The sequence below is a fragment of the Carica papaya genome, chromosome 6 (genome assembly GCF_054855325.1).
Source record: "Carica papaya isolate Zhongbai chromosome 6, ASM5485532v1, whole genome shotgun sequence".
In the NCBI taxonomy this organism is placed as follows: domain Eukaryota; kingdom Viridiplantae; phylum Streptophyta; class Magnoliopsida; order Brassicales; family Caricaceae; genus Carica; species Carica papaya.
In genome coordinates, this window is record NC_142314.1 from 26,680,551 (window position 1) to 26,708,375 (window position 27,825).

The window sequence follows — 27,825 nt, forward strand, 5'->3', positions numbered from 1 at the left end:
AGACAATGCAAGAAGAGAGAATACGTTTCCTTTTCATGATGCACTAAATTGTTGATGAGTTAAAAAGTAAAAGCATATATATGAATAGAGAAAATAAAATGGCTTTTAAAAAATATATATTCTTAAGTATTTTAGTAGAATCTCAATAGACAATATCAGTGCTAATAGGTACTCTTTGTTTTTAATAACTAAAAATTTTATAAAGAAGAAAGAAAGAAAGAAAAAAAAAAAAAAAAAAAAAACTAAGCTTATTTAGAAAATAAAAATATTTTAGTTTGTTATTACTGACTTGATGTTAAATCATAATAATCAACAATATATATTTATCTATTATTATTTTATTTTTTATATTAATAAAAATAATTATTTTTCATAAATCAATAAAATGAAATTAAGTTGTGCAATTTTGATTATTGTGAAACAAAAATTAGCAATACAACATATGTAAGACATTTTCCATAAGATGCTTAATTTAACTATTTTGATCATAATAATTGCCTCTCTTTTTTGTTTTTGTCAAGTTCTAATTATGCATGAGGAATTTAACAAGGCATAGGATCATACATGAAATAGTATTTAAGGGAGGTGAAGTTTAGCAATTTATTACTGAGTTCATTTCTTTCTCTTTTTCGGGGGCTGAATTGCTTCCTCCTCATCTTTGTCTTCATCTTCATCATCATCATCATCATCATCATCTTTTTCTTTTTCCTTCTCTATTTCCTCAACATTCTCCTCTTCTTCACTATTATCACCATTATCATCCTCATTCTCCTCATTTTCGTCGTCGTCGTCGTCGTTATCGTCGTCGTTGTCGTCATCACCCTCACCCTTATTCTTATTGTTTTTGTCTTCTTCATCGCTTTCTTGATCATCTTCATCTTCTACATTCTCTTTCGTGCCACCTGCACCGCCTCCTGAATCCTTCTTCAAGTTACTCTTATTGTTGTTGAGGTTGTCATCATGGTCCCCTTCATCTTTTGATGATAAATCTTCCCATCTTTCAAAGTCGTCATTCCTGTCATTCTCATCTATTCCATCGTATTCGTTATCATCATCTCCTCTGGTATCAACTGATTTGGTTGTACTGAACAAATACTTGTTCTGATTAGTCAACCATTGATCATAATTAAAAAGAATTCTAAAACGAAATTTATAAAACATAGCGAAGGTCAAGTAGGACATGATTCGAAACATAGGTGCGGAAGAAAATATTAGGATGGATCAATTATTTGGAAGAAGGCAAAGTTAACTTTTATGAGTAACCCTAGAAGATATATATTGATTATTCCATGACAGAAGAAATAAAGAGCTAAAAAAAAGGGAACCCAATTCTTGATTAACATATTTAAAAATTAGCATAAGAAATAAGCTTTAAAGAGTGACCACAATCCTAAGAACATTTGTTTCCTTATCCTGACATTAAAAAGGCAAATATAATTTGGTTATTGGTGGTGGGAGTGGAATATGCTTTCCATCGTGGTAGAAAATGTATTCCGTTGCCTCTTGGCCACTTTCTGCCCATGGTATTATTCAATTCATGAAATACAATCAATTGTATTTAGATTTATTTGGAATTTTCTTTTTATTTTTATACTGCAAGTATGTAAAAATTTAATATTTTTAGATAAATTTCCTTGTTAAAAAAATTATTAAAAAAAGATTCAATAGTTTCAAATGTGCCCTTAATTGTCTTCCAATTTATTCTTTGACTACCATGTAGACTATAAATTATATATTTTAATATTTATGTTTTATATAAAAGTGTAGAAATAAAAATTTTAAAATATTTTATAGTGGGAATATTTGATATTCCAAAGACAGAAAGACATTCTTTGAATTTGAAATATTTTTAATAACATTTATTTTGATTGTGTAACTCATTACCTAATACTAAAAATTTTTGTTTTGATTATTAAATTTTTAATTACTTTTAATTTTATCACTTTTACATTAAAAAATAAAAAATAAAAAATAAAAAATTCATGTGGAAATTTAAGAAGAAAAAAATTTTGAAAACTCAAAATTTTATCTTCATTTAGTTCAAATTCTCAAATAATTCCACTCACGAACCAAAACAATGAAAAATACACATAAAAGACAGACCGAGGGAATTAATTCTTTAAATTATATGGTATGTAATATGATAATATATTATAAAGAAGTCCAAATTACTGAATTTTAGCTAGAAATTACATTCTAAGCACTAAATAATTTTCATCATAAAAAAAGTCTCATAACTTTCTTATTTTTTTTCTAACTCTAGGGCAACGATGTATTAATAAATAGTACATTTAAATATAATTATTAAATTATTATTTATTTAAACTCTAGTCTCAAATGATAGTCATAATTATAATTTTTTTTAGGTTAATCCTGTAAACTTTATATATTTATACAAAAAAATTCTTCATATCAATTATGTGTAAATGTTATATGTTTATTATTGGTATTGACATAATAACAGAGAAAACGGCCTTACACTTTCTGAGCTATACTAAAATTAATTATTATAACATCTTAATTGTATTCGTGGAGATTATAGATTAATGCAGTATAACAAAATTAGATCTTCTATTACCAAATTTTGTTTCCTCTATTGACAAAAAAAAAAAAAAAAAAAAAATTAAAGTTCAAAAATTTACTATAAAAACTACAACAATTGCCTCTCAAATCCTGATTTTCTTTGCTAACTTTTAAAGTAATTAAATCGTTGGTGTACTTTACTTTCTTTATGTAATAATGTAGAGTCAAAAAATAGTAAATTGTGTGTTTCGTGTATATATATATATATATATATATATATATATATATATATATATATTTATTAAGAAGTTGTGTTCTTATTATTAATTATTATGTATGTGCTGCATAATTAATAAATATAGTAAATTTTACTTTAAAAATTGTCATTCTTTTTTGTTCTCCAACATTTTTTGATAGAAAAAACATATCTTGTCGCCATGTACATAATCTGTTTATATTGATTTTCCTCTAATTTTTTTCCTTTCACCATCTCTTTATTGCCAATGCTTTCTTATCCAATATTGAAAAGAAGCTACTTTTTTTTTAAATTAAAGAAAAAGGAGGATAAAAAATGATGTGCAGTTATAATAATCTTTAAAAAAAAAAAAAAGTTTGATCATATATTTTTATAATTGTTAAAATAAAATGTAAAAACCCAAGACATTAAAAGAAATGAATTGAGGAAGTCAATAATAATAATATTATGGTTATATTCCTTACACAGTAAAGAAAAATGTCCAATAAAGTTACGAGAATGTTCCTATTACAGTGGCTCGTAAAAAAAATCAAATAAATAATTTAAAACAAATAGATAAATGTCCTAGGAGATAACCTCTATTAACTTTTGAAGAGGTCCGGAAGGTAAACTACTCACAACTTTCTTACTGATCGGGATCTAGATTCTGATTCTCTTGATTTGAAATGGTTAATAGAAAGGTGAGCTACACTAACCTAGTAAGAATATCACGCTAATAACTGTTATAGGAAACAAAGGTTGGTAAAAATTACAAAATAACTAATGGAGCCCTTAATTTAAGTAATTCATTTATTATGAAGAAAATCGTTTATTTCATACTTACCGTTACAAATTTTCTAAAAATCAACCTATGAAAACCAATATCCATTCAACTTTTTAATTTCATGTACAAGTGAACAAAAAATAATAATTTTCATTTCTTACCTGCTTACTAGTACCCCTAAGGGTCCATAAGGATGTCCCACTACACGTGAACTAAATACCCAAATTATCAATTAACTAGTCATCTCCATATCCCGTCTAGTAATGAGCGTCAAACATTTCATCGCCTCAATATCCCGTCTGGTATGAGGGTGAACTATATCTCCGAAACCCTTCTAATATAGGACTTTCCAGCCCCGTCTGACTGAGATAACGTTCATGGCAGAGTTCCCTATATACCGGATCGTCCATTCTTTTCTATAATACCTAGTAAGTCTTTCACATAAAGATCTCCATCAACAAAATAAACACCAAGTGCACATAAACCTCTCATATCATATTCACATATTAATTAAACATCATTTATGCAAACAACACAACTTCATACCTTAATAACCGAGAAACGTACTCAAGGCTTTTATTTTCAACTCAGTCAATCAGATAAGAATTACAATCAGACAATCAATAATGAGAAAGAAATTAAATATGATACTTTAAATCATCCAGCAGAATCATAAGCAATTTAGACAATGCAGAAAAATAAATAGGCAACACATATGAGTTTATGACGAACATACACTAACCAGTTTTCCGGCTCCACTAGTGACATGTAATTATTGTTAGGATTTTTTTAATTTTTATCAAAATACACAATTATCAATTATTAACCTTTCATTTACTGTAACAGGGAATAGGATGATGGATTCTTACCCGAATCAGTGTTTTGAAATGTCGAACTGTGCACTACACCTCCCAACCGGTTTTAGATTTTCTGAATTTTTCCTGTGAGAATCTAAAATAGTCGTGACATACCTAAAAATACCCAAAAAAATTCAAAATCGGTGTTAAAAATCTTTTTTAGCCAATTTTAGGGTTCTGGCACTATGGCACCGCCATGCTTTGACGCTAGCTCCGCCGTCCACGATAACAATTTGCCTCAGTCTGGCCAGTTTTAGCTAGTTTTGGCCAGTTTTAGCTGGTTTTATACGTACCCCTACAGAAAAACACATAAGAGGGCCTTGGTTGGCTAGAAATCACAAAAAAATCGAACCTACCGACCGGAGAGGGGGGGTCTCTGAGTACGGTGGCTCCCCTGGTTCTCCTTCGTGGCTGGGGTTTCTTCTTCGGTTAACCTATACATAAAAGGACAGTGAACACAGTGGTCAAAAAATCACGTGAAATGGGAAACGAGAAGGGCCTCATCAGATGGGGTTTTGGGTTTCGACCGTGGTGGCTCTGTCGAACTTTGTCCTCAGTTTTCGGCTCACCCACTGTCCCTCTTGCTTCGATACGATCACATGAAGGCTCGGAATCAAATTTTGAGTGGGTAGGAAAAATTTTACCTTTTTTGGCGGTCAGCAGTCCGCCTTCTTCTCCAGTGGCTGGTCTTTCTTCTCCAACGAGGGCAGGGCAGCTAGGGTTAAGGTTCCCTTACAACATGATGTTTTTATACTCATGTTGCGTCGATCTGGGACATACATTCACGCTGATGTGGAACGAGGAGAGTCGTCCGATTGTTGTCTATTTAGGCCGATTGCATGGGCGAATCTAAACCATTTATTGCAATTGATCTCATCCATCCGATCATGATTAAGAAGGGAACGAATCTGAGCTGTTCATGCTTGCAGGATCGAACCTGGACCGTCAGATCACTGGGCACGCGGATCGCCTGCGTGGCACCGACATCAGTGTGTTTTGCCACATGGCGTGGTCCGGTTCGTCGGGGCTGCTACTTGGGTCATCCCACATGGCCGAATTTTTTTTTTATATATTTTGGCCCCTTATTTCTAATTTTTTAAAAAAAAAAACACCATCCAAATTTAAATTTTTACCCATTTTTCTTAAAATTACTTTTAATTACGCCCTTAACCTATATTTGTCAAATAAGTTATTAAAATTAAATTAAAAATAATTTTTTATTATTTTTATAATTACTAAAATTGATCTTTGTCTGAATTTCGAATCCGAGTATTACATAAAATAAACTTGCTGTTAAAGCTAATAGAAATTCATAACCAAATGTGTTCTTTGATACATTTTTAGAGTCTGAGATATGCATTGATATAATGAAAAATATAAAAATTCAATTTTGTACAAAGAAAAGTATGACCCCAGCCCAGCCATGGCTTATGATGGTTCCTTGAAAAAAATTTAATTAGAGGTATATAATTTTGAAATGATATGCTTTTGAAAATCATGAAAAATCATTCCTAGGTTATTCATATATTATTCTGATTCACTTAAATCATACATGAAATAAAATTTTATTACATTTTAATAAAATTCACATAATCTTTTAATTAAATTAAATATAAATTTATAATGAGTTCAACTGAATTTATAAATTTATTCCAAACTTGGAATAGATCTCATATTAAAGCTGTGCCGATAATTGAAAACTAGTGGGATTTTGATGAGCATCCCCGGACTAGATCATCAACAAAAATAACAAAATTTTTCAACTTCTGTTGAAAAAATTCAAGGTTGAAATTGAAACATTCATATTCCTCAGTTTGGTTCAGGAGTAATCCAATTCTTATTTATGAATTCACGTTAAGGTCAGTAAATATAGAAAATATTTGATTAATTCCTAGCGCGGTGGAAAATGTTTTGAATTGAAGATGCAAGCTGCTTGTATTGCTTCATGCATCAATCACCTTGACAACGGTCCACGAGCATCGGTTTCTGCTTACAACAATTTGATATGAGAATTATGAATACAGAGTATGAGAATTAGTCGTAATTATTAAAATCAACGAAATTGATTAATCTCGTCAGTTTTAATAAACGTATAAAATAAAAAGAAGATAAAAATTATCCATCTTACTTTGACAGCAACAAACTTTAGGATTGATACAAGCACCGGCAACATTAGGGCCGTAGCCTGCAATACAATAGATAGAGCATTCGGATTTTGTGCATTCCGGGAGCAGCTTGTTGTAGCACAAGTCAGGATCAAATTCTCTTACATAATCTGACTAAAGCAACATAACATGTTAATGTAAATGAAAAAGAAAAGACAAGTAGTATATGCAGTTAAACTCCTCCCTCATCTTTGTTTGGCCTTTTATACAGCTAGGGGATCTAAGCAAGAGTATCTTCACTTAATACTATATATATATATATATGTATGTATACATATGTGAAAGAGTAGAGGATAATTGGGAAGAGACATTAAACAGCTACACAAGTCAATCAATCTTATTGAATAAAAAAAAAAATAGTAAAATTAAGGGGCTTACCTTGACAGCAGCAAGTGAGAGGATTGATACAATAACTGTGAATTTTAGGACCGTAAGCTCCAATACAAAATTTAGAGCATTCGAATTCTGTGCATTTTGGGATCCGACCGGGGTAGCAGAATTGAGCCTCAACTTCCCTTATGTGATCTTATTAAAGCCAGCAGCATCATCATGTTAAATACAAAATGTTTCTTCTTCAGAAATTTTATTAAATAAAAATAAAAATTAAAACTAAAAAGGGTAATAATACAAAAGTTACCATGAGAAAGAAGGTTGAAGACAACAAATATTGACAAAATGTGTCTGCACCTCCTCATCCTTCCTGTCTGCCTCAACACAACTGGGGATCCAAGCGAAAGAATCTCTGAAGACCCTTATACCGTACGAGTACAGAATACTTACATGTAAACATATGTGTGTTTACATATATATATATATATATATATATATATGTGTGTGTATACGCGTAATACAGAGAGAGAGATAGAGAGAGAGTGGTATTAATTACTATAAATAAATAAACAATTAAAAATTACCGTTGAATACTCCTTCAGAGCAGCCGTTTCATTATTAACTATTTTAGACGGTTTTTGTTTCCATAATTATATATCTTTTATCTTTTTCATTGTTTCAATTTCCATTTTTCAAGCATAATAATTACATAACAGTAATAATGATTTTTAAAATCAAAAATAATAATATTAATAATTAGTACTTAATATAATATTTTTTTTTCTTTATTTTAAATATTCGGTTTTCTTTTTAGTTTTTTTTAATAGAAAAGCTAAAATAACTCAAAAATGACTTTAATTAATTAATTAATTAAATTAATAGTTAATAAACTAATCGTAATATTTTATACATTTTTTTTATTACGGTTAATTTATTAATTTTTTTCAAAATATTCAAAAAAAAATATTTAAAATAAATAAATAAATAAATGCCGACTAATCTGATAATTTATTCTAATAATTAATATAATAATAATTATTTATTGACCTTGACCGGTAGACTGTTTGTCGTCAACCATTGGCCATGTTGATTTCCATATATTTACTGTTGAACTTTGATAAAAAAAATTCATTTTTAAAATTTATAGATTTATTTTTTTTCAAAGTAAATTAAATTGGCCTCTTTTATACATGTTGGTTTGTTTTCAAACATGCGAAGATTATTACTTTGAATCACTTCGAAAATAATTAGTCAGAAAAAACTATTATCAATATTTACTAACTATTCCCTCTAAGAGCATCGTTTACAAACTATTACTTTTTTTTGTCTAAAAACTAAATGTTAATGTTGTGATTAGCATCATCTTGTGTAACAGCCCCGAAAATTCATAATGAAATGTATATTAAAAATATCAAATGCGGAAGCGAAGTCAAAATTTGAATAACATCCCTTACACTAAAACCAAAAACTTGCTCACAAAATATAAAAGATCAAACTATCTAAAGGATAAACTTGAAAGTAAAAGCTACGAATGTGACTATGGAGTCTTTAGGCGTCCCCTTCGTCGTCCTCCTGCGGAACCAGCTCGGGAACGATATCCTCTTGATCTGAAATGATTAAATAAGGAATGAGCTACACTAACCCAGTAAAGACATCACGTTATCTCACCGTCACGGAGGTAAAGGTGGGTAGAAAACACAAAAAGACCAATTGAGCATAATTTACAACAAATCCTTTTATCGATAATAAAACATTTACCATTCACTTACCTCGGTGAAATTTATAAAACAATATACGAAAGCAATAACATCATCATCATCATGAAACCATATATATAAACTGTATAACATAATACCTATCAAGTTTTTCGTAATTCAATCGTTACACAACATATTTTCATCATTTACCAGCCCACTAGTATCCATGGGGATCCATAGAGGTCCCGCTACCCGTTAACCCTTAACACTTGAAACCATACTCCAGGGCCGTCCCCATACCCCGTCCGGTATGGGCGCCAAACCATAGACCTCATTACCCCGTCCGGTATGAGGGTGAAACGGGCCGTCCCCATACCCCGTCCGGTATGGGCGCCAAAACACATAAGATCTCCATACCCCGTCCGGTATGGGAGACCACAATCCCGGTAGGGTTCCCTACGGACCCGATCCGTCCACCATCTCCCAGGATATCTAGTCAGGCTGACCACATTATACAATTACCCATTTACATAATCTATCATTCTCTTTTCCCTCAGTCAGCATCATCAATCCACATACAAACAAGCAAAACAGTAATTTATGCCAAACAGACAATATACAGCATCAATATCCCAGTCATTCAATCCATAATCAATAAAACAGTACAATATGCACACAAAACTATAAAATGAAAACATCAAACCTCATACTGCATTAAAAACTGTAAAACAGGCCAAATAACAATTAACCGACAAATACACTAGACTCGGGCTCCATTAGCGACCTTAAGCAATTTCACACATTCGTTGATTCATGAAATACTGTTTTATCATTTATTGAACTTTAAAACCGTGATAGGAAATAGGGTGAGGGGTCCTTACTCGTTTCGGGGTCCGAACACGGCTTCACAGTGCGCTTGCAGGCTGTCCCTAATTTTCCCTGAATTTTTTCCGGAGAACTGAAACGCACTACTGGTACCTGCACGTGTTCCAAAAAATCCCAAATTAGGCCCAGGGCCCCTTTCGGCCAATATCGCAACTCCGGCACGGCGGCTCCGCGATGCTCCGGCGACGGCGCCGCCACTTGCGGCGGTGGTTCACCTCGGGTTGGCCGTTTTCTGCTGTTTCTGGCCAAATTCGGCCACACTCGCATTGGTTCCTGCGATAAAACAACCCTACGGCCCTCGGGGGGCCGAAAATTTACGGAAAACCGAAGCTTACTGGCGGCAGTGCTCTCGGGTGCGGCGACTCTCCGGTGAAGTTCGTGTTTTGGTGATTTAGCTCCGATCAACCTGTAGAGAAAAGAATGGTGATCACAGTGATATAAAAATTGCATTAAACGGAGGCCGGGAAGGGCTTCATCGGAGGCAAAAACCGAGAAGGGGCGCGGGGGTGCCGCTAGCTTTCGGCCGTTTGGCCTGGATTTTGGCTCCGATTTGGCCACTGGGGAAATTAGTGTGGAAAAACGAGTCGGGGGTATGAAATTTACCTCGATCGGCGGTCGAAAATCCCTCCGGTGCGGCGGCGGGTGGCGGCGGCCGGCTTCTGGTTCGTCTTCTCCGGCGAGGGCAGGCGGCTAGGGTTTGGGGTCTGGTGTGGGGGTCTTATTTATACCCTTTTGCCTTTTGATCTCAGCCGTCCATTTTGATTAAATCTGGGCCATCCGTGCGATTAAATCTGGGCCGTCCATGCGCGCGATTGATCTGGGTCGTCCGATCGCGCGCACGCGGATCGCCAACGTGGCCCGTCCCCGGTCGACGTAGTTTTGCCACGTGGCAGGTCCTGGTTGGCCAGGCCTGCTGACTGGGTCTGCTGACGTGGCTGCTGACGTGGCACGCATTTTTTTTTTTTTCCTTCTTCAATTTCCTCGGGCGCTACATCTTGTCGTGACCCCGTATAGTTTTATTCTATGTTTTATTTTCTGTATTCACATAACATATTTGTTAACTGTGAGCTTGATATGATAGTAATTTCAGTAAATAAAATGAGCATATTACCATTATGCTTAGATATATATGGATTTAAATTATACGATCCAAATTGAAGAACCTCGAGCCCATACTCCTAATAATATTATTAAAGAATGACATTTTGTACTAAACGGGATTATTTTAACTGTCGAGGCTCTACAATGTACCATCATTAAGATAAAATTTGATTTTTGTTTTATGTTTTGACAAATATGTTTATTCTTATTCATTTGAAATTGAAATTTTAATCTTTTTGAGTATTCGAGAATTATTGGTTTTAATTCTTTAGTTGATAATTTGTATAAAATGGATATCTGTACCTCGTGTATTAATGAACTTTTATTGCAGAGTAAGTGGGGTATAAAGTACAAATTAATTAATGAGAATTTTTCCTTATAATAGAACAAACACTTAAGTTATATTTTTGAACAAAGAATAAGAAGACTTGCATTGGATGAAATCCTTAATTCTCTTGATTTTCAATTTTAAACTTTACATTGAATACATCAAGGGAAAATAAACAAACTTTAGGAAATTTGGCCCCAATATGAGTTCAAATGTCTTAGAATTAATATACTAGTAGTTACGGTTTATTCCTTAAAGTTTCTTGGTGTGAGTCAATAGTATTTTATTATTTCATAATTGATTATTCTTGTTATGAATATCTTTACTTGATACATCAGAAGTCCCGATTATTGAACATTTTTAAAACTTATGCAACTAAATGTAAAATCAGCTTAGTAAAAAAATATATATATATTCTCTTAAATATTTTCTTAGATATAACAGAATAAGTGAATAAAGTATGTAACGATCCGCCTTCTCAGCTGAGAAATGAGTGTTATCACACGTATAGAATTTAATAAATAGTGCAACAATATATTAAAATTTAAACTCAATCACACATTCCTTATAAAAAGTTGTAAATCATAAAGCTAACAAAATATTTAATAATGTTTTTACAATAAATCTTCAATCTACTTTATAAAACGATTTTTCAAAATCATAAAAGTGATATTTTCTAGTCTTCTTTTGACCTTGAACTTGCTCTTAATTCTCCTATCATAAAAATGATAAAAATGAGTAAGCCACCACATGCTCGGTAAGAATAATTTAAGACTCTAATTTAAAGATCGGAAATAATATACTAATTCGACTCATTACCTTCACTCCAAAACTTACCACACCCTTCACATCCATCTGATATTCCCACTCGAACTATAACTTTGTCGATCTACTAATCACAAGTTTTCATTTCTCGTATGCCTCACTTCATTCAAAAGATGTCCACAATTGCATAACTTACAAGCTCGTAATTACTTTTGATTCACTCTTAAATCTCACAATACAGTATCATAATCACATTAATTATATATTTTTACACATATAATACCCTTCTTTAAACATGTATTCACTCATGGAATACCCTTCCTTGAACACACATTCACACATAAAATACTCTTCCTTAAACATATATTCACACATAGTATAACCTTCCTCAAACACATATTTACATAACAGTAAATTCTCATCATTCACCAAACACAACCAACACACATGTGTAAATCCGTATTATTTCATCTGATAATATTTAGTCACAATCATGGAAAGAAATGATAACTCATACTATCAACATGGATGTAGTCATAATTACACACACATATATTATAGTTATTGTCATAGTTACAATCATAGTTATGATTCATATCGTCCCTTAGGGACATAGTCATAGTTACAGTCATAATTACTATTATAATCACAATCGTAGTTACAATCATAGTTATGAAATAATAAAATGGTCCATGAGATAGAGTTCATACTCATTCCATACTGATCCAAGGCTACACATTTACTTACATCACCTGGATAAGAAATTGTTATTGCTTACCTCTTACCCACTCACATGTATTTTCTAACATGCTTTCTTAGATATTATAGTTTTAAACTTCTTACCTAATTATTTTCATTTAACTTTCATATGAGTCATATTTCTTTATTTCTAACAACAAAATTAATTAATTCATAAATCATCAAAGATTATGATTTTCACATGTAATCACCAAAAATCTTTAATTCATGAAAATATTAAATCATCTCATTGATTCTCATTCATATAAAATAATTTTGACAATTTCTCATAATAATATCTCTTATTGATCACAATTATATTCAATCCATGAAGTATTCACAATTATCTTTCTAAATCACATTCACTGAACAATTTCTATAATATCCTACAATAGGATTTTCCTATTAATCTCGAACATTCATACTTTGTTTACTACCATATAGTATTTTATACATTCTATCATTTTTAATTTCAAGATTTTTTATTGTTAACCTTATTACATTTACCTACTTAGAGTTTTAACTAAACCTCACTCATTAATTTACTAAATTAATTTTTTCTGGGCTTTTAGCCTAATTTTATTTACCCAGCCCATTACTATTCACCTGCTAGATAGGTAGATAATTTGTTTTGCTGACTCTTGGACTCAAATATTAGCTATGATATGCTTTACTTAATTATGGGCTACAAGCCCAATAGGACAACCCATTTTGGTTTGTTTAAATTTATATTATATACTCTCTTAAATTAAATTTATGTTCATACTTTACTGCCTAAATCCTTCACTCCTAACCCATTTAGAAGAATTTGGCCCACTAGGGTATAAAACTTTCCTTGTACCCTTCCCATGGACTTGGCCCACTCCACATTAAATTCCCTCATTTCAATTTTTTTCTAGACCCAATAAAATCTGAGCATCTTTATTCGGCCTCAGTTCAATAAAACTAAACCCAATTTTTTAATATTAATAATTTTTTTTGGTTTTATTTATTTCTTTTCTTTTTTTTTTATTTTCTCTTTATTTTTCTCCTTCCCAGGCCCATTAGGGGCTGACTAGACTTGGTCTCACTCGGACTACCAAGGCTTTTTGGATATAGGGTGACAGGTTGTCAACCCGACACGTTACCCCTCCCAACATATCATCTTATTCCTCCTGATGCCTGGGACATCTGAAACCCTAAATCACCGATTACTTTACTAGATTTCAAACTTATCTCAACTATATCATCATATACAAAGGCAAGATAAATTTTTCAATATCATCACTATAAAATATTCACAAAATAAATAACCTCCACACAATATCATATCATTTATTAAATCGAAGAATCAGAATCACTACATTATGTTAGATTTGGGGATTTAGAGTATAAATTACTCTTACCCATCCTCGGATCCCAGGTAACTAGATCGATGTGCGGTGTCAATTCCTTTCTTCACTTGTAGTAGCACACACATGACACACACATAGATTACCTTGGCCTTTTATATAAAATGATGAGGCTATCTGATTAGGATCACAAAAGAATGAATAATCATCGAACGAAAAATACCTCTTGGGTCGACGTTTATATGCTAACAAGGTGGAGGCTCGCACGACTCTTCCCCTATCCTTTTCTTCCTTAATTGATCACCTCTCACTCTCTCTCTTAACGACTCTCTCTTTTTCCCCCCACGGCTTCCTCTGTCCCCTCTTTTGAGGAGGGGCTAAAAAAGGAGTTTATATATAGGGATTTTTTTGTATTTTGGCCATCAGATCTTGATGGTTTGATTCTTTTAAGTTATTATAAATTCTATGACATTTTACAAGATATTTAATAAAATATTAAGTACACCATTTTGATAACTCTAAGCCAAAATGTTGTGGCTAGAAAATAAAATAGGATCTTAAAGAATATAATGATAAATATGATAAGCCATTCTTCCTTATTAGAACTATTTTTTAGGAAAAGTTCTAAAGATTGCAATATATGTTCTTAACTGAGTTCCTTGTAAAAAGGTACTTAAAACCCCACATGGGCTACAAACTGAGAATAAGTCTAGTAATAGGCATTTATATGTATGGGATTGTCCACCTGCGGCTAGGTCTTATAGCCTTAATAAAAGAAAATTAGACTCAATAATAGAAAATTGTTATCTTCTTGAGTAATTAAAAAGGTCAATTGAGTTCCAATTTTATGATCCCTCAAGTAATCCTTGATGGATATGCTAAGTTTATTAAAGATGTTTGATATAGTGGGAGCTTAAGAGCTTTGTTTTTTAAGAGAAATATGTTATCACATGAAGACTTTCTAATAAGTAACTCATCAAAATATTGTTCTTGCTAAGCACCTTAGTCATGACAATCTAATGGGATCTTATTCATAGGTGTTAACTATGATCACTTCTACCATATTTCGCACAACAATCAAGTGTATTAATGTTGGTATAATCTCACATGTTTTATTCCCTACCATAATGCATATGCGTCTTCTTGTCCCTCAACTGCAAAAGCAATCCTGTAACTTTTTGCATTTGTTTTTGTAATATCCCAAAATTATATGATATCCTTATGTGTGCAATATAAGTTTAGCAAGTATGCCTATGGATATAAGAATACATAAAAACAGGAATTAAATTGTTTTGAGCTATGAATTTAATCCCTAAACCTTAAATGAGGTCTTAAAACATTTAAAAATATTTCAAGCTAACACAAAAAAAAAATCAAAATAAAAATTAGAATTATAAGGTAATCAATCCCCCGAGTAGGGGATAAAATGATCTTTCAAATTTAAAACGCTTCCAACCCAATCATAAGAGCTAAAAATTCAAAATTTTGTGGGACATTAGTTAACATATGAGAGAAAAAAATGATTGAAAAAAAAAAAGAAAACATTTTAAATTACTCATACCATAAATTATATAGTACAATATTATTCTATAATACATAGGTATATATATATAAATTAATTAAATTATAATTATACATATATTGTTCTAAGTTAATTAAAATTTTACTAAGATTATATAATATATATTATACATAATGCATTCATTAATATTAATTAATAAAATAATGGGAATATTAATTGATGGAGATAATTAATTAATATTATATGTATACAATGTACTAATTTATTAATTAATGTATGAATTAATTAATGTTATATATTAATATATATATATATATTATAAATATAAAAGAAGATAAGAGAGGACTATAAAAAAATGAAGTGGACGCATTTATATTATATAATATATATGCATAATTTATAGTTATATAATGACCTAAGTGAGGGACGTGGTTGCTTAGGTATATAATAAAAAATTATATTACTATTATATATATAAATTAAGGTTTAATTATATATACATATATATACATGAAGAGAGAGAATATATGGCCACATGAATTATTTAAAATTATATGTATATATATATATATCAACTAATTAATGTAGAAATTTCAAAACTAGATATGAAATCTAAATAACTAAACTTATATCAAATTAATGTTAGATATATAACGAAAACGTACCTGAATATATAGCGAAAGAAATCTATATGTCATGCGATAGATCTTCTAAATTAACATGTAACCTTTTGAGCTCTCACACTCTCTATTTCTAATTATGAGATATCATAATAGAAAAACTCTTACGTGTAATTTGGGAACCATAACTGCTTATTTATAGCAAACTTATCTATAAATTTTTCATATCCCTAATTTGACTCATCACAAAATTAAAAATTATAGATTTGGTCTCTACACTTAAAAAATAAAGCTCACAATTTAATATGATGTATTAAGGCCTAATATACCTTTAATCATATTAGATCATTTTTTAATCAGGTCTAATTAATTTGATAGTCTTTTAATGCACAGTAATTTATACATATAAGTCCACATGGTAAATTTAAAACCCAAGAATCTCCTCTTTGGGCTATACGTATTACATTATAATTGTGCATTAAATAATTTTATGAGTACTTCAAATTTTGCTATCATTACCTGAATACATCACTAAACAATCTAGTCCATCAATTATATCAACATAGAATCAAAGCAGTTTTTGCTACATCTATTATAACTGAATCCATCAATAGTCATGTATATCAATATAATTGAATGACATTGATCAAGTATGGATGTGTAGCATAGAAATTACATACAATGTGATCTGAGCATGCCTATTTCTAACTAGTCCTACCTTAAACCTTAGTGAGATTAACTTTAAACAAGTTCGGAGACAAAATAAATTGAATTTGTTATAATTGAAACATGATAACCAAATATATGTAAACCTTTTCCAAAGTTTACCAAAAGACATGTCTTAATCTAAAGAGCAATTAAGGTACAAAACTCCCACTGAAACTATATATCCTCAAGAGATACAATAACCATATGAGCAATGTGATCATAATAGACCTTAAATGGTAATCCCTTAGTCAACATATCCACCACTATGGAATCTATCCCGATGTACTCTATCGATATCTATTTACTATGAACTTTGTTTTTTCTTTAACAACCAGGAACTTGATTTTTATATGTTTTGACTTCGTCGAACTCATGTTGTTATTAAAATATACAAGTGAAAATTTATTGTCATAAAATAACTTTAGTGTTCTTTCAATGTCATCTATAATGTGTAACCTAGTGATAAAATTTCGCATCCATATTCCATTATTTGGACATCTCATAACATGTTATAAACTATGCTACCATAGTGGAAGAGGCTATGAGTGTCTGTTTAACACTCTTCAAAGAAATGACTCCTCCAACAAATAAGAAGATATAGTTTGATGCCGATCTCCTGCTATCTTGACATCTGACGAAATCAAAATCAGAATAATCAATAATCTTCAGCTAATCTGATCTCTTGTATGTGAGCATGTAGTCATTCGTTCTCTATAGATATTGTATGACACGTTTCACTGTTTTCTAATGATCCATACCTAGATTTCTCAAATATCTCTCTAGTATCCTAATAATGTACGCAATATCCAAATGCGTACAAACTTGAGCATATATAAGACTCCCTACAGCTGAAGCATAAGGAATCTTTTGCATTTATTTAATCTCATAATCATTCTTGGGGTTTTGACTTAGAGTAAACTTATCTCCCTTAGATACAGAGGTGTCACCTGATTTACAATCCTGCATGTCAAATTTCTTAAGAACCTTTTCGATATACCTCTTTTCTGACAATAAAAAAATATCCCAAAAGCGATCCTGGTGTATCCAAATTCCTAATACAAAATAAGTATCACAAAGATATTTCATTTCAAATTTCTTTATCAGAAATCTTTTGGTTTCATATAATAAGTCTATATTATTATTGGCAAGCAGTATGTCATCGATATGTAAAACTAAAAAAATATATTTACTCCCACTAAACTTATAGTATACACAGTATTGCATTACATTCATCTCAAAACCAAATGAGATGACAACTTGATGAAATTGGTGATACCACTAATGAGAAGCCTACTTGAGTCCATAGATAGATTTTTTTAATTTATAAACCATTTGCTTCGCATCGCCCGACACAAAGTTTTCTGACTGCACAATAAAAATTGTCTCATCAATGCAACTATTGAGAAACATTATCTTAACATCCATCTTATGCAACTCAATATCAAAATATACCACTAAAGCTATTATAGTCCTGAAAGAGTTTTTCCATAATACTGGAAAGAGTCTCTTTATAATCGATGTCTTCTTTCTATGTGAACCTTTTAGCGACAAAACGAGTCTTGTACCTCTTCAATTGTCTTTTAAATCCCTCTTTATCTTAAATATCCATTTGCAACCAATGGGTTCTGCACCTTTAGGCAATGAGACAATATCTCATACATCATTGTCTTTTATGGACTTAATCTCTTTATTCATGGCATCAATCTACTTTTGAGAGTTAGAACTTTATATGACTTGAAAAAAATTGATTGAATCATTTTTCATCATTCCAATATCGTCTTTATGTTCCTAAAAAAAATACAATATAATTATCCAAAATTACACTTCTTCTTTTTCTAGTAGATCTTCTTAATGACATTAGTTCTTGAGGTTGTGGAGTTTATTCTTCTAGAACAACTTCTTGAGTTTGAATAGGAGGTACAATGACATTGTATAAGTTTAGAATTGCTTCTTAAGCAATGTCAGGTATATGAGTCTGATCCTAATCATTATCAATAGCAGTCGATGGAATATCAATGTATTTCTCTTTAAAGATAAGGTTCTAAACTCTCTATCCCCCCACTAACTCAACATCTTCAAAGAATCGAGCATTTTTTGTCTTAAAATTTGACTTAGTCATGGGAGCATAAAACTTATAACCCTTGGATTTTTTAGAATATCCAACAAAATAACAACTAATAGTTCTTGAGTCCAGTTTCTTTCCATTCAGTCTGTAAGGCCTTATCTCAATTGGACATCTGCAAATGTGTACATGCTTTAAACTAAATTTCTTGCCCTTCCAAAACTCATAAGAGGTTTTTATACTTACTTTAGTTGGAATTTTGTTTAAGTATATATGTTACGGTCTTTAATGTTTCTTCCTAGAGAGATTCAAGTAAGGTAAAATGACTAATTATGTTCCTCACCATGTCTTTAAATGTTCTATTTCACTTTCCACCAACACCATTCATGTTAGGCGAAACCCAACATGGTGTACTGTGGGACGATACCGCATTCCTCCAGGAATCTAGCAAACGGTCCTAGACGTTGTTCACATGATCCATTATATCTGTCATAGTATTCACTATCACGGTCAGATCTGACGGTCTAAATTCTTTTGTTGAGTTGGTTCTCAACTTCAGCTTTAAAATTTTTGAACACATCCAGTGACTGTGATTTCTCATGAATGAGATAAAAGTAGTCATATCTAAAATAATCATGTATGAACATTATGAAGTATTGTTAAACATTCCAAAAGCGTCCAAAAATATTTGTATGTATAACTTCTAATATGTTCATATTCTTGTTGGCACCCAATCTCCTTATGTTTATCTATTTTCTCTTGATGCAATTAACACACATGTCAAAATTTGCAAAATCTAGGGGATCAAAAATTTCGTCCGACGCAAGTCTCTTAATTCTCTTTCTGGAGATATGACCTAATTTTTTGAGCCATAATGAGATGAAATCCTCGCTGGTTAATTTACGCTTTACACCCTGTATACTTATATGTAAGGATTCATTATAAGAAGCAATTGCATCAAGCAAATATAGATTATCATAACCTGATAAAGAACCAGTACCAATCAACTTTGAATCATAAAAAAGATTAAACTTTCTATTTCCAAAATAACAAAAATAACCAAATTTGTCCAAAACAGAAATAGAGATCAAATTTCATCTAAATAATGATACAATATAAGTCTCAGTCAATTCCAAATAAATACTAGTTTTTAATAATAATCTAAATGTTTTAATCACTTTTACTTCTACCGATTTGTCATCGCAACATAAACGAATCTAGGATCTTTATTTGGTTTTTGGCAACTCACGCAATTCTGTATAGACACACTGATGTGAGTTGTTATACCAAAATCTATCCACCAAGTGTGTTTAGGTACCAAAGCTAAATTAACCTCAAAACAAACAAAGTTAAGAAACATACATTTCTTTACACACTATGCATGATAGTTAGTGCATTGCTTCTTCTGATGATCTGCAGCTTCACAAAAAAACCAAATATCTTTATTTTGGACTTTCTGTTGTTTCTTCTGTGGTGCTAGAACTGTAATATTCTTATCTTTCTTTCTTTTCTTGTTCTTATGTCCTTTGAGACCGTGGCTAAGTGAGCTTTATTTGTCTTCTCATACTTCAACCTTTTTTCCTCTTGAACACAATAAGATATGAGCTCATTAAGGTATCCAGAGTCCTTTTGACAATTGTAGCTCACCTTAAACTGACTAAACTATGATGGAAGAGATATCAAAACTAAGTACACTAGTAATTCTTATGATAATTCCAATTTTAGTGTCTTGAGTTTGAAATAAATATGAGACATTTTCATAGTGTACTCCCTTATGTTTTCTTTCTCTTTGTATCTCATGGAAATAAGGTTCGCGAAGAGTGTACTTACTTCAACCTTTTCATTCTTGGCGAAACATTTCTCGAGATCCTCAAGAAAACCCCTAGTCATAGTGATCTCATTAAATATAGTGCCCTAAAAAAATTTTGAAATGACATGTTTCATAATCATCAAACTTATATAGTTTGATCGATCTCACCTATTAAACTCCCTCTTATTATCAGAGGTATTCTCAATAGTAGATGAATCGAATTGATCAACCTATAAAGCAAGATCCAAATCCATAATGAGAACATTTTTTTTCCTTCCCTTGGAGTTTGTACCAATTAAGATTGGGATGGAATTAACACTCATGGAGATATTTGCAGCATAACAAAAAACTTAATAGAGAAAAACCATTACTCACATAAATCTTTAAACTAAAAACAATAATAATGAATTCAAATAAAGGTGAATCTCATCACAAGATACCAATCACTCTAATAACACTCTATCGTTGAATAGAATATTAACTTTATAAATGATATCTTAGCGCAGTAATCAAATACTGACAATAAAAATACGCCAAATAATAAATCTTCCTTTGGGCCGATTTATAGTTCACATACAAAACCAAATAACTATCACGCATTTATTACCACATGTAGAAATCCAATCATGTTAAATAATAACATTCATTTTGGTGATTAACATTCATATAAATTACATCTGTACAACTATTTGCATTCTAAAATAAATCAGTTTAACACAAAAGAGATTACTTTGGCGACATGTTGTGTAAATCGATTCATTTCAAAATATATACATTGTAACACCCAAAAATTTTATTTTATTTTATTTTAATTTTTATTCGAATTTTGTTTAATTTTATTCTATTTTAATATTTAATTTATAAAGTTTTAATTTAATTTAATTTAATTTAATAGAAATAAAAATAATAATAATAATAAAATAGGGTAAATTTATTTTTGAGATTTAATTGAAATTGATTTTGAAAAAAATGGGTCAAATTTTGGATTCTATTGGTGTTTTTGAAAAGAAAATCGAAAATCAGGAGGTCAAAAAGTAATTTAGAAAAATAGTACCATGTCAACAGCCCCAGCCAACCAGGACTCGCCGCGTGGTAGGGACGCTGACGCGGGAAGCCACGCGGGACGGAGACACGTGGGCAATCCGCGTGTGCGCGATTGGACAGCCCAGATCTGTTCCCGCGCACACGGACGGCCCAGATCAAAGGCGTGTGTGGATGGTACAGATCTCACGTGTGCGGACGGTACAGATTTGATCACGCATGGATGGCCCAGATCGCATCGCGATGGACGACCCAGATTTATTTCCAATTTAATCGCAATTGGACGGTCTAGATTATATCATGATGGACGGCTCAGATTAAAATGAGAGGCTTATAATTAATCGCATCCACACCCAACCCCAAACCCTAACCACCAGAACCCTCGCCGGAGAAGACAACCCAGCCACCAGAGGAACCGGCCGCCGCCACCCACTGCCGCACCAGAGGACTTTTCAGCCGCCAAACGAGGTAAAATTTATCCCCTAAGCTCGTTTTTCGATGCCGTGCTCCGCGACGGCGCCGCCGCAAGCAGCGGCGATTCGCCTCGAGTTGGCCGTTTTCGACCGAATTCGGCCACACTTGCATTGGTCCCTGTGATAAAACAACTCTAGGGCCCTCGGTGGGCCAAAAAATCACGAAAAACTAAGACTTACCGGCGGCGGTGCTCTCAGGTGCGGCGGCTCCTCCGGTGTGAGTCGTGTTTTGATGTTTGGCTCCGATCAACCTGTAGAGAAAAGAACAGTGATCACAGTGGTATAAAATTTGCATCGAACGGAAGCCGAGAGGGGCCTCATCGGAGGCAAAAACTGAGGAGGGGCACGGCGGCACCGCTAGGCTTCGGCTGGGTTTTTCGGACGTTTAGCTGGTGGTTTGGCTCCGGTTTAGCCATAGGCGGACTCAGCATCGAAAAACGAGTAAGGGGGATAAAATTTACCTCGATCGACGGTCGAAAACTTCCCCGGTGCGGCGGCAGGTGGCGGCGACCAACTCCTCCGGCGTCTGGTTCTTCTTCTCCGGCGAGGGACTGGCAGCTAGGGTTTTTGTGGTCAAGTGTGGGTGGGGTTATTTATACCTTTTGCCTTTTAATCTCAACCGTCCATCAAGACTAAATCTGGACCGTTCGATCGCGATTTAATTGAGATTAAATCTGGGACGTCCATTACGATGCAATCTGGGCCGTCCGTGCCTGATTGAATCTGGATCATCCGTGCGCGTGAATCTGGACCGTCCATGCTCATGTTTGATCGGGGCCGTCCGTGTGCGCAGGAACGGATCTGGGTCGTCCGTCCGATCGCTCGCACGCGGATCGCCCACGTGGCCCGTTCCCTGGTCAGCGTTGCCTTGCCACGCAGCGGGTCCTGATTGGCCGGAGCTGCTGACCGGGCCGCTGACGTGGCTGCTGAGGTGGGTACTGACGTGACACAATTTTTTTAAATTATATTTTGACCCCCGATTTCTAATTTTCTTTTCAAAAACACCCCCATAATCCAAATTTTCGCCCTTTTTTCCCAAAATCAATTTCAATTAAATTCAAATAATATTTTTACTCAATTTTATCATTATTATTATTTTTATTTTCATTAAATTAAATTAAATTAAATAAAAATCAAATAAATAAAAATAAAAATAATAAAATAAAATTTTATTTTACTTGGGTGTTACACCACTGTTTACTGTTTGCTCCCATTTCTTATAAATTGAAAGGGGAAGGAAGGAGATTTTATTCATCTAATGAGCGAGAAATTTTTGAGAAAAAATTATGGGGGAATGTTAAAGAGATTTTGGAAGATATCTTTTTAGGAAGAATAAACCTTAAAATCTAAAAAGAATAAAATAATAGGAGAATGAGTAAAACACAATGAACTTAATAAGTAAATCTAACACGCAGCAAACATGTCTTATCATTTTTAAAAAAATCATGAATTTAAAACAAACAATAGTTACTATCAAACAATCAAGTGTGGGAGTTCTATGAGCATTTTGTTGTTTGATGATTGAGAATTGTATTAATTATGTGCTCCCTATAGTTCTCACTAAATTCAATAACTATCAATTCTATACACAAAACGATGTGTCTAGCATAATATGTACTATTTTGGAATCTCGATCCCCCAACCACATAGGCAGTAACACTACACTCATACACAACAGTCCTTCACCTGGTAACCTAATCCCAATTACATCTGAAAAGACTTTCATCTACCCATAGGCAAAATTCACCCACCGCTAAATTTCAGTCATACTATTTTGATTATTTCACTTTTTACTTTGAGTTATCACTGTACATTGTTTATTGTGTAATTGTTTTATTACATTAAGTTTTATCTGCCTATTTTGTATTTTTCACTAACTACTTGTGATATTTTCAAACCTACACATTTCATTCTCATCTTTTCACTTCACTAATCATTATTTATTTTGCATTCTTTTTAATTACTTTAATTTGTAAAATTGAAGTCTTGTATTTCAATTTGGTAGTTTTCACATTCCTTTTTCTACATTCTTATTTCGAAGTATTCCTAATTTTTCTATTTTTTTGACACATGAGGGTATAAGAAGAATCGTTTTGACTCCCGGAATCTCAACTCAATCACATGCAATATTAAAACTCAACAACCTAATTAAACTCCTCCCTCTAATTGAATATATGATCCTAAAATTAGGAATGTAAAAACAGAACTAGAGAAACAAGAATGAGAAAAATAAAGACGTCACAGATTTACATGATTAGTCGATCTCAACTCCTCAGCTCAATCAAGACTTTTAAAAGCTCACCTAACTTTGAAGATCTTGAAGAGAAGAAAATTAGCACAAAATTAATTTAGATAAAAAGCTGAAAGCGTAATTTTTATTAATTTTCAATGTATGATTACAATATTTGAGCTAAGGCCTTTATATAGGCTCTTAACTTCTATTTTTTTACTTGCAATAGGATTTAAGAATCATATCCAAACTCTAAGATTTATTCTAACTAGAAATTAAATACTTAAATAATAAAATAATTAAATCATGTCCTAATTTAAATTCAAATACATAAAATAAAATACATATCCTTATCCAAATCTTAATATAATAATTAATTAATCCTACATATAAGACTTAATATTAAAATGTTAATAAATTAATAGTCTCCTTCTCCCAAATCTTCAAGGATCTTGTTCTTCCTTAAACTCCCACCTTAAAGAGACTTCTTTCTTCAAATTATCCATATTTATCACATGGGATAAATTAGATAGAGTTGTTGCACCTTTGGAGACCTTGTAAAAGTAGGAAAAAGGAAAATAAATCCTAAAGGATTTAAAAAATGAGCATGTCGCACGAGCTTCATGGGGCTACTCGGGTTGGGCCTGGTTTGTGCAAATGGTCTGGTGGCCCGTGCAAGGCTACTACGGGCATGAGCTTGGGCCATATGCGTGTGCCCTTGTTCGGTGTGGGCCAGATGGCCAGCACACATGCGGGTTGTTGCGCACATGTGGGCTTCCCCTTGCGCGTATGTGTGCGCACACCGTGCATGCTGGCAACCTTGTCCACACATGCATACGGGTCTTCCCAACGTGTGGCATGGGTCAGCCTTTGCCTTTGGGTTTGATCTTCTTAGGTCGTGCCCCCCTTAGGCCATATGACCTTGTAAGTCCATTAAGTGTCACTTAGGCCTTAAGCTTCCTCTGAACAAACTTTGGCACACTCACTAAAATAATCTTATTTAAGAAAGTAGTTAAGAATAAAATTTCTTTTTTGTTCTAGGTGTTCTCAGTTTATGAAACTAGAACTTAATTTTTCATTTGAGTCTATCCTGTTTAAGAAACCAAAACATGTTGGAATTCCCTTTTTCGCAAGGTTTCTTCTTGATGCGAGATTGCATCTTTAGAATTAATTTTAAGTTGTTTAGGATCACATCATTTTCTTTATTTGATTATTCTTAATCGGGTTTAATTTATTATGTAGGTGTCGGGGTTTGGTTTGTTTATTTAGTATAATTTTATTTTGGATGTTTCATTTTGTTTTGTAATTTTGATTTTTTTTTTTTTTTTTGTTTGTTTGTTTGTTTTATGTGGCATCTCTTTTCACAGTCTTGCAATCACTCTATTTCATTCCACTTTATGTCCATTCATTGATTTTAGTTTTGTAAGTTTTGTTTTATGTGTAAATTTGAAATTATTGCTTAATGTGTTTTACCTTTAAATTCCTAACCTATTCATTTCTAACTTACTTATCTTATTAATTTCAATTGCATCTCTTTTATTTCTTTATTTCCTTTCCACTTTCTTTTCCCATTCCAATTAATTTCTTTGAATCTTCTCTTATTCGTTTATTTCTCCACTTTTATCTCCTAATTGTTTTCCATTTTCTTTTCATATCAATCTTAATAAACTTATTCATTCAAACTCAAAACATTCACTTTCACTTTCAAACACATACACACCACATGCATCACCAATGAAAATCCATTTTTAAATTCTTTTCCAATTTCCACATTTAATTATTTTCCATCCCTACTTATTCCTCGATTAATTTCTCTCTTTAAACTATTTAATTTTCGAATTTTGAAAACAATGCATATTACTACACTCATTTTTTAAGACTGACCGTTCAATTTACAATCCTTGATACTTTCCCACTTCCAAATTTTCCAGCAAAAACTATACATAGATTTTAATAATTTTTTCTATGACTTAGAATTCAATTTAACCACTAAATTATCTATATTGATACTTAGAACTAATTTTAGGAGTTTTACCTTGAACCAGTCTGGGATCCCAAGGGAAATGTTCCCAGTTCATCGCATGAGGTGTTTGGGTTTGATAGAACCTGCAAAACAGCAAACAAAACCAGTTAATGGCTCAAACTGGTCAAAAAAGAGTTGAACCAGTCAGAATCGACTAAATCGGTTTGGACCCGGTCGGATCGGTCAACCCGGTCAACTAGAACCAGAATTTAGAAAACTCACCAGCACGTCGCCAGAAGAGGCATGTAATGCGGCACCCATCATTTCCCTTCACGGTCGCGCATGACCCACTGCCAAGTCCCTTAATCAAGCTTCACAGAAGCCTCTACATGCAGCGGCGGGACGCCACACGCACGGGAATCACCGGATCCCACAGATCCAGCCTCAGCCGTTCGTTTCTACGGTGGCAATCGGCCAACCGCGACACATAGACGCTTCTTATGCTTCTCCTCTTTTCTATCTTCTCTTCTCTCCCTTCCCCCCCCCCCTGCCCGGCTCGCGGTTCTCTCCTTTCTCGCTCAAGATCGCCTCTGGGCTATCTCTCCTCCGCCACAAAGATCACTGATGAAGCGATCTCTTCTCCCTCAACCGGGATTGCCGCTAGGTGGTCCTATTTCTCCATGGTTGAGAACGCCAGCGGCAATCTCTTTTGCCCCTCACTCTTCACAGAGATTGTCGGTGAGGCGATTCCCCTCTCCCTTGGACCGTCGAGGATTGCTAGTCGCAATCTCCTCTTCTTTTCCAGCGTAGATCGCAGCTGCGCAATCTCCTCTGCCCTCCATTACTCGAAACCGAATGACCAGGAGGTAAAATACTCGTTCAGTCTCCCTTCGCTACTTTCAATTAAAGTAAATGATAGGATTTTAATATATGATGTTTCGTGGTAGGAGAAAATTATGTTTGTTTCTACTTTTAATTGTAATAAACAGAATTTGACTGGAATGAATTTTAAAGATACCAATGACTGTCAAGTTATTTTTTTTTTCTTTTATAATCTTATATAATATATTTAATTTTATTTTTGTTTTTATAATTTATTATTTATTATATTAAATATAAAAATTTTATTTATAATAATTATTTATTTACTTAAATATAAATATAATTATATTGGTTAATAATTTATTTTTTTATTATATATTTTTTATATATTATTTATTATTATATAAATAAGTAGAGATAAATTAATAATTTAATTAAAAATATAATTATATTATTTTATTATCTAAATAAAAATATGTAATTAATATATAATTATCTAAATATAAAAAAAAATTTATCATTCTCATTGTATATTATTGTCATCCAATTATTGTTATTGTCATACATTAATTAACCATCACTAAAATTTATTCAAACAGGGTGTAAGTAGTTACAACGCCGATCATCAGATCTCCATGGTGAGATATGTGTTGTCGATTTGGTCATAAGCATTTTGATCATTTTACACGTGTAAAATCTCAATCGTTCGATCATATCTATGCACGATCTAAGTTGTTCACCTAACATGCGATCTGAGCCATCTGATATGCAAAACAAGAACAATCATGGTCGTACGATCGGCATATCGCACGTGAACCGTCTAATCATGCATCAT

The 27,825-nt window shown here is 32.6% G+C and overlaps 2 protein-coding genes and 1 long non-coding RNA gene across 8 annotated transcripts; all 3 read right to left on the reverse strand.

The window, feature by feature from the left end:
- Window positions 1–396: 396 nt before the first annotated feature.
- On the reverse strand, window positions 397–1,347 carry LOC110825679 (uncharacterized). The gene has a single exon (XM_022056160.2). It carries the CDS (start codon window positions 1,192–1,194, stop codon window positions 613–615), a length of 582 nt encoding a protein of 193 aa, XP_021911852.1. The 5' UTR covers window positions 1,195–1,347; the 3' UTR covers window positions 397–612.
- A 4,743-nt stretch (window positions 1,348–6,090) lies between these two features.
- On the reverse strand, window positions 6,091–7,350 carry LOC148253462 (uncharacterized). Its single transcript, XM_088223077.1, has 4 exons — window positions 7,202–7,350; window positions 6,943–7,089; window positions 6,528–6,674; window positions 6,091–6,385 (listed from the first exon to the last, which is right to left on the reverse strand). The coding sequence occupies exons 1-4, from the start codon at window positions 7,257–7,259 to the stop codon at window positions 6,354–6,356; spliced, it is 384 nt and encodes a 127-aa protein (XP_088079203.1). The 5' UTR covers window positions 7,260–7,350; the 3' UTR covers window positions 6,091–6,353.
- Window positions 7,351–8,411: 1,061 nt separating this feature from the next.
- Window positions 8,412–27,132, reverse strand: LOC110826426 (uncharacterized). Of its 6 annotated transcripts, XR_015821465.1 has the most exons (4): window positions 26,451–26,589; window positions 26,241–26,311; window positions 20,630–20,691; window positions 15,656–20,533 (listed from the first exon to the last, which is right to left on the reverse strand). It is a non-coding gene; the product is annotated as an uncharacterized LOC110826426 (long non-coding RNA). The 6 variants fall into 6 exon arrangements; XR_015821469.1 differs by lacking the exons at window positions 15,656–20,533; window positions 20,630–20,691 and adding an exon at window positions 8,412–8,501; XR_015821468.1 differs by lacking the exons at window positions 15,656–20,533; window positions 20,630–20,691 and adding an exon at window positions 11,503–11,619.
- Between the last annotated feature and the right edge of the window lie 693 nt (window positions 27,133–27,825).